This window comes from Cololabis saira, chromosome 13, assembly GCF_033807715.1.
Source record: "Cololabis saira isolate AMF1-May2022 chromosome 13, fColSai1.1, whole genome shotgun sequence".
In the NCBI taxonomy this organism is placed as follows: Eukaryota; Metazoa; Chordata; class Actinopteri; order Beloniformes; family Belonidae; genus Cololabis; species Cololabis saira.
In genome coordinates, this window is record NC_084599.1 from 19,090,247 (window position 1) to 19,102,444 (window position 12,198).

The following is a 12,198-nucleotide window of genomic DNA, read 5'->3' on the forward strand; positions in this document are numbered from 1 at the left end:
CTGTCAATCTCACGCTCCATTGTTCCCTCACTCGTGAACAAGATCCCGAGATACTTGAACTCCTCCACCCTTCAAATCAATTCAATTCAATTCAATTCAATTTTATTTATATAGCGTCTAATACAACAGATGTTGTCTCTAGACGCTTTCCAGAGATCCAGAACATGAACATAAACATAAACATAAACATAAACATAAACATAAACCCAGAGGAATTATTACATAAACAATGGCAGGTAAAAACTCCCATAGTGGGAGAAAAGCTTTAAGCCAAACAGTGGCAAGGAAATACTCCCCTTTAGGAGGGAAGAAACCTTGAGCAGGACCAGGCTCATAAGGGGGGACCCTCCTGCCGAAGGCCAGACTGGGGTCACTGACTTCAGTCAGTTACATATCTTTTGACACTATAAAGAAAGTCCTACTGAGAAAAAAGAGCAAATAAAGGAACTAACATGTTTCTTAAACAGGAAAGGTAAAGGGGAAATTAATTATTTGAACATCTAACTGTGTGTGTGGGAGGGTTCAGCTCTCCTATCAAACTTCCTTAATCAGTCTTTCACTGTTCTCCGGCACACACTGCATGACCAACTGTCCTGAAAGGAGAGTTTATTTCTTCTGTGACATAATTGAGACTGTTGTAACACATTAGTGAGTGAAGTACGGTAAGGTAAGACAAATTTGTTGTTTATGATCACTTCATGTATTTCATGTATCATTTACTTATTTTTTATGATTGTACTTTTTTCAGATGTGGATGTTGATTTTGATTGGACTTAACATCATCTCAAAGCTACATGGCTATTCACACGGCAAAGTCCCAGAGTCATGTGAATCAATGTTGCCTGACCATCGCCGGAGAGGAAATCCGACACTTCCTCAGACATCTGATCCTCCCTTTTGGGTTACATATGAACATGGCAGCAGCAACAAATATCCTGTCAAAGGTAAAAAATATTGATGGACTCCAACTGGAAATGTGTTCATCACAACTCTCTCTGCTTTATTTGTCATTCAAAAGTTTCCATATTCATACCTTAAATCTGATGTATTATCCATCGATTTCCTAGTTACGCTCAAAAGCATAGGATCCACTCAATTTAGGGGATTTATGTTGGAGGCACGAGAGGCCAGTCTCAATGGGGAAGGTCCTGCAGTTGGTAAATTTACATTAGATGACCCTTCTATCAGTCAACTTTTACGATGTAATGAGTTAGAGGTAAGAGATGTTCCTAATTTACAATTAATAGGCAGCCTTAAATAGCATTCATTTTTTGATTAAGGGTCCTGAAATTATTTTCTACCTGTCTGTTTTCAATTATTTCAGGGCTCAGCTGTTAGTCACACATCAAATCATGAAAAGACCACAGTCACTGTCTTCTGGACGCCTGTGGGAGAGGAACAAGACATTATTCTCAGGTTTCTCTCACCCTATTTTCACTGAACTCTTGAAGTTGAATTGCTCCCTATTTATAGGAAATATTACAATGCACATTAACAAAAAAATAATTTTCATGTTACAGGGCCACGTTTCTTGAGACCTTTAGAACTTTCTGGGAACCTGTGACTATCAATGTAACTTCATTACCAAGTACTTCCCAGCCAACAACTTCAGCAAGTACGTCAGAGCCAACGACTTTACAAAGTACCTCCCAGCCAGCAACTTCAGCAAGTACGTCAGAGCCAACGACTGTAGTAACAACAACAATTCCTCCAAATTGCAATTGCTCCTGGAACCTAGAGGTAAATTAAATCCGTCAAAATGTTCCAGACACTTTGGTACACTGTGGTAATATTTCTGAACAAAACATATGTGTTTTCTTTTACTTTGTTTCAGATCGCAACTGTGAACCTTGTCTTTAAAGAGTTTGAAGGGGTGTGTTATTATGAAACTGCATGCATATAAATAGAAGTTACCCATGCTGAGCAGATTCATTGATTTTACACTGTATCTCTCATTAGACAGTACACAACATACTCACTGTCACATTTGCCAAGATTTCCCTCCGTCATGATCTAAATAAGGTAAGACGTGAAATTGAGGTCTTTTAATGCAAGGCGCAACTGTTTTTACACATTTATTTTAAATGCTTAGATTGTTTCCTGTGAATTTCTTGTCTGTTGGCTGTTGGGATGATTCTGGATCACCCTGCTGTTAATAAAGGCATCATCAGTAGAAGTTATAAAGACTTTATGATCTTTGGAGGCTAAGTAGAGATTATTTGTTCACATTTGCCAAACACTACACAAACTCTCATCTATCTCACTATCATTCATGTCACTTAAGATAATATTGAGTGTATTTCATCTATTTTGTAGGTGGTAGGTGCAGTGTGCAGCCTTCTTTGCATTGTTCCTGATATATTAATCCTGATCTGTCTTTGCATCGTTGAACCCACAAAAGTGAGTATACTGCTAGCGTGGCTTGTTCTGTTGCATGCCTGTATGTTAGTTTCAGAATTGCCCAAAGGTTGTACTTGAACTGTGTGTAAATGTGTCTGTTTAGGTCACTGCCATAGCTCTTGTGACTGCGGTTACAGCGATAAATTTGATAGAACTGGTGATTGTGCTGTTACCAATCGAACTCAGTCATGAATTGTAAGTTCAGTTTTACTTCCTGTACCAAATTTGTTATTTTGACTTTCACGCAAACACATTTAGCACATAGGTTTTAATTTCCCTTCTGTTCTGTTAAAGGAGGCGGATCCGTGATTATGCTGTTGAAGTATGTTTCATTCTCAATCACATTTTTGTAGGTAAGAACTGTAGTTTTAATTTTAGTCATGTTTATCTTATTTACCAGGGCCATTCTCCCATTTTAACCAATGTTTTAAAACTTTATACAGCAACACTTGTATAAATATGGGCTTAATGGATGCAAAGTCACTAGGGTCCTTTCACATTGAGATGCTGAGGTTACAAACTGTTTGAAAGGATGGATTTTGTCCTCATCACTTTCTAAAGATAATCTCTGAAACAACAACTGTATAAACTTATTTTTTCTGCACAATTTTGTATTTTCCATCCCCACAGAAAGGTCAGGGATCTTAAACTACAACAAAAGGAAGCAAATCCAGCTGTGTTAATGGTACATAATGTAGTTGTACAGACACCAAGCCGACAATATTAAGTTGTTAGGAGACTAAATGATTCCAATTTATATTGTGTCATTTAATAGGGCCCGAGGACTTGCAGTGCGAAGGCCCTATTGTATCTGTAGGAATCTTTTTTATTCTTTCTTTCTTTCTTTCTTTCTTTCTTTCTTTCTTTCTTTCTTTCTTTCTTTCTTTCTTTCTTTCTTTCTTTCTTTCTTTCTTTCTTTCTTTCTTTCTTTCTTTCTTTCTTTCTTTCCTTCTTTCTTCTGACGAAAGGAAGGCCTTTTTGCCACCCTAAACATGCCTCAAAAGTCACCAAATTTTGCGCGCAAGCCAGGCCTGGCAATACATTTGATATTTAATGGTTTGCATTAATGAGTGTGGCAAAATGGCTCTACAGCGCCCCCTAGAAAACTTTGTGCCTCAAGTCCCACAAACGGTTTGACGTACATGCACGAAAATCGGTACACACCTGTATCATGTCGCAACTTAAAGAAAAGTCTCTTGGCGCCATGGCCGAAACCGAACAGGAAGTCGGCCATTTTCAATTAATCGTGTAATTTTGGCGAAATTTATGCCATTCCTTCGGCCGTTAATACTGCCCGAACCGTAACGTGCACCCAGGTGTGTTATACATCGAAATGTGTGTCTCCATCCTGCGACAACGCGCATTACTTTTCTCAGTCAAAAGCGTTACTGTGGCGATGATAAACGCCAAAAAGCGCCCCCCCCCCCCTTCATCTGATTGCTCCATATTTGATAGTTCCCCAAAAGTCACCAAATTTTGCACGCAAGCCAGGCCTGGCGATAAATTTGATATTTCATGGTTTGCATTAATGGCCGTGACCTAATGGCTCAACAGCGCCCCCTAGAAATCTTTTCTCTGTCATAACTTTTGAACGGTATTGAGTCCTTGACCTTCCTTGGCCTAAATTAGCCCCGCCCCTTCTCCTGATTGGTCGATATGTGATAGTCCAATAACTTTTGAATGGTTTGACATAGAGAGTCGTGGGTGGTGTCATCGGACTCGGTATTGAGTACTTGACCTTCATTGGCCTGAATTAGCCCTGCCCCTTCTTCTGATTGGTCGATATGTGATACTTCAGATTTTCTGCAATAACTTTTGAATGGTTTGACATAAAGACTCGTGGGTGGTGTCATCGGACATGGTTTTGAGTCCTTGGCCATAATTGGTGTGAATTAGCCCCGCCCCTTCTTCTGATTGGTCGATATTTTATAGTTCTTATTTTCTGCCATAACCTTTGAATGGTTTGACATAGAAAGTCGTGGGTGGTGTCATTTCTGATATGCTTATGGGGGGAGGTGGCCATGAGTGCGACGGCCCATTCATCGCTGCTTGCAGCTTTAATTTAGTTTTTATTTCAATGAGGACAGGCATTGAACTTTTTAATATTACGGGCTGTCAAGCTGCCCCTGCCAATAACTCACCTCCAAGAGTACACTTAATCACGGGTGTTGTTTCTTTTATTTTTAAAACCTCTGATTGAAAAGCCCAAGGTTCGCCAATGGTCAAGACGATCTGCTGCAGTTCAAACCAGCATCAGAACGGGGAAGAAAGGTGATTTAAGTGACTTTGAACGTGGCATGGTTGTTGGTGACAGATGGGCTGGTCTGAGTATTTCAGAAACTGCCGATCTACTGGGATTTTCACGCTCTACCATCTCTAGGGTTTACAGAGAATGGTCCGAAAAGGAGAAAATATCCAGTGAGCGGCAGTTCTGTGGGCGCAAATGCCTTGTTGATGCCAGAGGTCAGAGGAAAATTGCCAGACTGGTTCAGACTGGTTCAAACTGATAGAAAGGCAAAAGTAACTCAAATAACCACTCGTTACAACCAAGGCCTTCCTGAGTATTGTTGCTGACCATGTCCATCCCTTTATGACCACAGTATACCATATTCTGATGGCTACTTCCAGCAGAATAACTTGCCATGTCATAAAGTGCCAATCATCTCAGATTGGTTCCTTGAACATGATAATGAGTTCACGACTCAAATGGCCTCCACAGTCACCAGATCTAAATCCAATAGAGCATCTTTGGGATGTGGTGGAACGGGAGATTCGCATCATGGATGTGCAGCCGACAAATTTGCAGCAACTGCGTGATGCTATCATGTTAATATGGACCAAACTTTCTGAGGAATGTTTCCAGGACCTTGTTGAATCTATGCCACGAAGGATTAAGGCAATTCTGAAGGCAAAAGGGGCTTGGTACTAGCAAGGTGTACCTAATAAAGTGAATGTATCTTCTGGTGAAGAATGCACCACAGGATCTCCCCAATCTGTCAAATATCAAAGTAGCAACTCGGCCTTGGAGACATGCACACAGCTGCAGACATGAATTGTTCTTATTGGACTTTTTTGTAGTTGAAGACATGTGCAATGAGTTGGTATCTGCCTACACACTGTGCTAGGGCTTTTGTCCTCTACTAACTATAGAATTGATCATATTTATATCTTTTTAAAGACCGAACATGAGGGCATGAGTTTGTTTCTCTTACATTTTGTTTCCATAGGAAATGTACAGTTGGTGCTCATGTAACACACTGATGTGTAAATAAATTGGAGGGTACAGTGATATTAAATCAGAGGCTCCTAAACCCATGCATCCTTTCTTGACAAGATTTGAATACCTTATATCCTTGAAGATGCAGAAACTATTTTCCAGACAGGAATATCTTGTCTAGATCAGTTTATTTTAGCACATTTTCACTCTGTGAATGTTATATATCTTCTGGGTACCTGGACATCCTGCTTATTTTTTCACAGGAAAGGGGATTTTGACCCTGTTGTACAAACATTTGAGAAAGGTGGGGTCAGTCAGGTTTCTTCCCCTGACAGCCCTATAGCACAGCTTGTACTGTATGATTTCCTTAGACAGTTGGTGTTGCATGTTGCTGATTTTGTTTCCAAATTTCTATCCAGTGACTTTCATCTTTGTTGGGATTGACGACAGTGAAGATTGGAACACAATAATGCCTTGTATCATGGCTTTCACAGTATGGATATTCCTGTCTCGAATATGGAGTCTTGTGCTCACCATTCAAAAAAGAAAAATACTGAAGTGTCCTGATACAGTCACAGTGATGGTGCGTGTCATCTTGATCATCTTCTTGGTTGGAACCATATATTTTGCCATACTAATCACCTTGGTGGACGTGTTTTGTGTTAGGGCTTAGTCATACCTAAGTCACACCTAAAATATGAATCTGTTAATGATATTTCCTTGTATGCATATAAGTTAGACTTCTGTGTAAAATGTAAATAAAACAGATTGCAAAGATTTGCAATTCTCATTAACCCATATTTTAATAGAACATAAACAAGACATCAGCTGTTAATACTGGGAAATTTTGTCATTTCGTGGAAAAAATAGGGCAATGTCTACCAGTCTACAGTCCCACTTCTAGCTGCTTAGCAGTCCTTGGTTTCCTCATGTGCAAAATGGTTTCTACTGATGGAAAGATCTGTAATGCAGGAATGAACACCTGGACTCTTCCCCTATGAAGCCACCCTGTTGTAATGGATGCAGTATGTGAGTTAACATCATTTTGTTGAAATATGCAACACGTTCCCTGAAAGAGACATTGTCTGGATGGAGCATATGTTGCTCTAAAACCTCTATGTTCTTTTAAGCTTTGGTGGTGCCTTTCAAGATGAATAAGGTGCCCATGCCATAGGCACTAAAACAACCCCATGCCATTAGAAATGCAGGCTTTTGAAGTGAAGTGCTGATAACAAACTTGATGCATCCTCATCTGCAGTCTGTAGGACATCCATGGTTTGCAAAAAGAATTTCAAATTTGAATTCATCTGACCACAGAACAGTTTTCCATTTAGCCTCAAACCATTTTAAATGAGATTTGCTTGAGGATCATGAGCATCGACTTTTGACTTTCAACCTTTTCCCCACACAGATATTCCTCTATTTCTCTGAATCTAGTAATTATATGATACAATAGATGATGGTATCTTCAAATTCTTCACAATTTTAAATGATAAACACCTTTCTGAAATTGTTTCAATGATGTTGTTTCTATATGTATTTTGTCACAGATTGGTCAAACCCCTGTCCATCTTTATATCTGAAAGTTTTGCCCCTAGGAAGTAGCCCTTTTATAGCCAGTCATGTTATTGACCTGTTGCCAGTTAACTTGACCCTCAACAAACCACATCTCTGGCCCCCACACTGCCCCTTTAACATTTTTGAGGGTATAAAAAATGTTAAATATCACCAGAGTGTCAGACAGTTCTCTGTTTCCAAGAAAACCAATCTATCCATACTGTTTATTGAGGCCACTATTGTTCAGACAATAGACTTCTATAGTATGGAACTGATCTTAATTAACAAACTTTACAACCAACCAGCACTTTGAGGAGATGGGTGTAGGAACATTTTGTGGGCTAAAGGAGCATGATTGAGGATGAAATTATAGCAAAGGGTGTCAAATATTTATACCAGTGATCTTCAACTCTGGTCCTGAGCTAACATTTTCCATGAAATGGCAAAATGTCTCATTATTAACATCTGATATGTTGTTATTGTTCTAGTTGGAATGGAATATGTATTTACAAGATTTTCAAATCATTACATTCTGTTTTTATTAACATTTTATACAGTCTGCATTTTTTTTTGGAATAGGGGTTGTAAATGCATCAAGTGAGTTTTTATGAGAGTGAAACCCCTGTCTCACTAGAAGTATCTCTATAATTACACATTGTCATGTACCAGGTAAGGTAAATATTTGAACCGAGTGTTAATACTTCCAGTGAATACCTGTGTGGAATGTCATCTGAAATCAAACCGTCCTATACTACTGTGTTGCAACATGTTGAGATCTTTTGCATGTGTATATGTAAACAGCATTTATGATCATGATAGTCATAAAATATTGTTGTTGTTCTGTTTTTTGTAACATAAACCCATAAACATTTCTTTGGAAGTATGTCCTGTCTAATAAAAGTCAAACACCTGTCCAGAGCTTCTCAGTAATCTCATTAAATCCCAATTCTCCTCTCTCTCTCTCTCTCTCTCTCTCTCTCTCTCTCTCTCTCTCTCTCTCGGTGCATGCTGGGAGTGTGAGCTGTGAGCAGGTGGAGGTGCGAGTGTTTGAGTGACTTTTTTTCCGTTTTTTCTTATGGTGATGGGTTTTGATTTAACATAGTTTATTTGTATAGTTTCACACCGTTTCACATTTAGTTTCTTTTGAGGGGTTTGGGGTTTTCTTTTCTTTTTTTGATCCCTTGTTTCGGCGTCTCGCTGTCGGCGTGGCTGACGCCATGGCCGGCGCGGATTTTAAATCCCTGACGCGGAAACATGGGATTAAAATCAGCACTGGGTTCCCCTGCAGCGTGGAGGAGATCGGGTTGGCTCTAGGGGAGAAAGTCGGACACAGCAGTGTGAGATCGGCCGCTCGGATGAACAGCGCGGTGGTCATCTTCCTGGACCAGGTGGAGAAGGTGAACCAAGTCGTTGAGACGGGAATCACGGTGTGTGGGAGTTTGGTGCAGGTGCTCCCGCTGTCGCTGCCCGCAACTAGGGTGGTCCTGAGTAACATCCCACCATTTATTACTGACGAGTTCATAATTCGAGAGCTTTCTAGACACGGCAAGGTGGTTTCACCTGTCAGAAAGATCCTGTCTGGATGCAAGTCTCCGTTGCTGAAACACGTTGTGTCGCACCGCCGACAACTTTATATGATACTTCACAACAGAAACGAAGAGTTAAACCTTCGTTTCCAAGTGAAAGTAGATGATTATGAATACGTGATTTTTGCCACCACGTCAGTAATGAAGTGCTTCGGCTGCGGGAAAGGGGGACACACCGTGAGCTCCTGTCCAGACAAGGGTGATCCGACTCCGCCTGGCCCGGGAGAGACTCCCGCTGCTCGGCCGGGGCCGGAGCGGCGGGGAGCCGCTGCCTGGGGGGCGGCCCCCGTGGCGGCGGACCCCGCGGGGGGGGGTCCCCCCCCCCCCCCCGCCCGGGACACCGGTCCCCGGGACGTCGGCCCCCGGGACATCGGCGCCCGGGACGCCGCCCCCCCCGGTGGCGGCTGCGGCTTCCGAGCGGCCGAGTACAGCTCCGCGGATGATGACGCGGGGATCCGCTGCTGTGTCGGACCCCGACGGGGTGAGTTCTGTTACACCGGGTGTTTGTGTGAATGATGTGAGTGAGTGTGGAGCACAAGGTGAGAGGGAGACAGCAGGAGAAAAAAAGGTGGAGGAGGCAGGAGGACAGAGTATGGGTGAAATGGGAGGAGGAGAGGTGGATGAAGTAGCGGGACAGAGTGTGGATGAGACAGGAGGAACAGAGGTGGGAGAAAAGAAAAGAGTGATGAATGGAGAAAGTGTGTGTGGTGAAAATTAAAAAAAAACAGAAAAAAAGGGTGAGCAGGTGAAGACGACTGGTGAGGAGGAGGGGCAGGCAGGTGAAAGACTGGAGGGTGGACACAGTGAAAACAAAGGGTCATGGGCAGAACAGGTGGAAGAGGAAATGGAGGGAGTGGCAGAAGGACTGAATGTAAGGGCAGCAGCAAAGCGAAGGAGAAAGACAAAACATACAATTGAGACAAAAACAAGTAAGGTGGGAAAAACAGAATCCCAGAAAACATGTAGTGATGATGATGATGATGAGGACAGCGAGGAATGGAGTACAGACAGTGAAGCAATAACACTCAGTCAACGTAAGAAGATGTACTCGGCAGGGAAAATAAAAACATTCCTGCAACAAACAAAAAACCAGCACAACGTAAAAGTTGAAGATGGGTTTCCTGACCTTAAATTGTTTTGTTCTTCGGCCAGGCTTCACATGACTAACAAAGATAAGTCTGGCCTTACAACTCAGGAAATTTTTAGGTTAAAAAAACTAGTGCTGAAAGCAAAAAAACAAATAAATGATGATGAAAGGAATAAGTGTTTTAATTAATTTATTGGTTTTTACACTTGTTTTTATCATCTCATTTAACATGGATGTTTTTAAAGTGGGGGTTTTAAATGTTAATGGTGCAAGAGAAGCGAAAAAAAGAGCAGTAACATATGAAACAGCTAGAGCAAAGAAAGTCGATGTCCTCTTTTTACAAGAAACACATAGTGATTTTAGAAATGAGACGGATTGGAGGAGGGAGTGGGAGGGGGAGGCCATTTTAAGTCATAACACTTCTTTAAGTGGAGGAGTGGGCTTCCTCCTCTCCAGGGCTTTTAAACCCAACTCACTGGAGGTCCAGCAGCTCGTTGAGGGGAGATTGCTTTTACTTAAAGCTCAGTTCGACCATTTTAAAGCTGTTTTTATTAATGTGTATGCTCCAACAACCGGTGCAGAGAGGAAGCAGTTTTTACAACACATCGATGGTGTTTTAGATAACTGTGCGTCGGAGGATTTTTTATTCTTGGGTGGGGATTTTAACTGCACGGAAGACGCGACTTTAGATCGCAACCATGCAGAACCTCATCCAGTCTCACAGCACGTCTTAAAGCGGCTGGTCCACTCTCATGGCCTGGTGGACGTTTGGAGAAGGACCCATGCAGACTGCAGGCAGTACACCTGGTCCCACCTCAGAGAGGGCAGGGTTTCTTTAGCCAGGTTAGATCGTATTTATTGTTTTAAACACCATTTTAATGTGTTTAAACCGTGTGATATTTTACCTGTTGGTTTTACTGATCACTCACTGCTTTTATGTAATGTTTTTATAGGAAACATTTCACCCAAAAGTGCATATTGGCATTTTAATTCAGTTTTAACACTTGATAAGAGTTTTAGGGAGGCTTTTATTTTTTTCTGGGATGTTTTTAGACAGAGGAAGGGTGATTTTAGTAGTCTTAAGCAGTGGTGGGACCATGGTAAGACTCAAATCAGACTCCTGTGTCAGCAGCACACCCTCAATGTCACAAGAGACATCACCAGATCTATGAGGGATCTGGAGACCGACATAGTGGACCTAGAACGCTTAAGTGAGTCCACAGGAAATCGAGGTTATATTGAAAACCTCAAAGTAAAAAAAATGGCGTTAGCGGACCTGTTAGACAGGAAAGTACAGGGTGCACTGGTCAGGTCCCGGTTTCAGAACATCAGGGAGATGGATGCTCCCTCTAGCTTTTTCTTCAGCCTGGAGAAAAGGAACGGACAGAAGAAGGTAATCCACACACTGCTATCTGACGCGGGGCAGGAACTCATGGAGCCAAGCCAGATAAAACGCCACGCTGTGAGTTTTTACTCCAGTCTGTACAGAAGTGAGTACAAGGAAGAGCGAGCTCTCCTAGAGGGGTTCTGCAACGGACTGCCTCAGGTCCCCGAAAGGACCAACTCACAGCTGGAAGCCCCCCTGGAAATGAAAGAGCTAACCGCCGCCCTGCAGGGAATGCAGGGACGGCGGGCTCCAGGCATTGATGGACTCACCACGGAGTTCTACAGGGCGTACTGGGACATCCTCGCTGAGGATGTCCTAGCTGTTTTTAACGAGTGTCTGGCCTCTGGCTCCATGCCGGTGTCCTGCAGAAGAGCAGTCCTCACACTGCTGCCAAAGAAGGGGAACCTGCGGGACATCCGGAACTGGCGCCCCGTGTCGTTGCTCTGTGTGGATTACAAGATTCTGTCCAAAGTACTGGCCTCCAGGCTGGGGAGGGCTATGGAGCAGGTCATCCACCGGGACCAGACCTACTGTGTACCCGGCAGGTCCATGGTGGACAATGTCCACCTGATTCGGGATGTTTTGGATGTCTCCAGTTCATTGGGTTTAGATACTGGTCTGATTTCTCTGGATCAGGAGAAGGCTTTTGACCGCGTTGAACACAGCTTCCTCTGGACAGTAATGGAGAAGTTTGGGTTCAGCGCTGGTTTCATAGCTAAGGTCAAGGTGCTGTACAGTGATGCTGAGGGTGTGCTGAAGCTGAACGGCGGTCTGTGTGCTCCTTTTAGGGTGTGTAGAGGTGTCAGACAGGGCTGTGCTCTGTCTGGGATGCTCTATGCACTCTCCCTGGAACCTCTCCTCCATAAGTTACGCTCTAGCCTGCAGGGTTTGGTTTTACCGGGTTTTAATGAGAACATGATTTTATCGGCATATGCAGATGATCTTATTGTTTTTATTGGAAGCC

The 12,198-nt window shown here is 42.5% G+C and overlaps 1 protein-coding gene across 1 annotated transcript; it reads left to right on the forward strand.

The window, feature by feature from the left end:
- The first annotated feature begins 554 nt into the window (after nt 1–554).
- Nucleotides 555–8,079, forward strand: LOC133458344 (ferric-chelate reductase 1-like). Its single transcript, XM_061738140.1, has 11 exons — nt 555–667; nt 749–944; nt 1,068–1,216; nt 1,325–1,416; nt 1,521–1,740; nt 1,835–1,873; nt 1,960–2,022; nt 2,317–2,400; nt 2,504–2,595; nt 2,695–2,753; nt 6,037–8,079. Exons 2-11 carry the CDS (start codon nt 749–751, stop codon nt 6,288–6,290), a joined length of 1,248 nt encoding a protein of 415 aa, XP_061594124.1. The 5' UTR covers nt 555–667; the 3' UTR covers nt 6,291–8,079.
- Nucleotides 8,080–12,198: the final 4,119 nt, after the last annotated feature.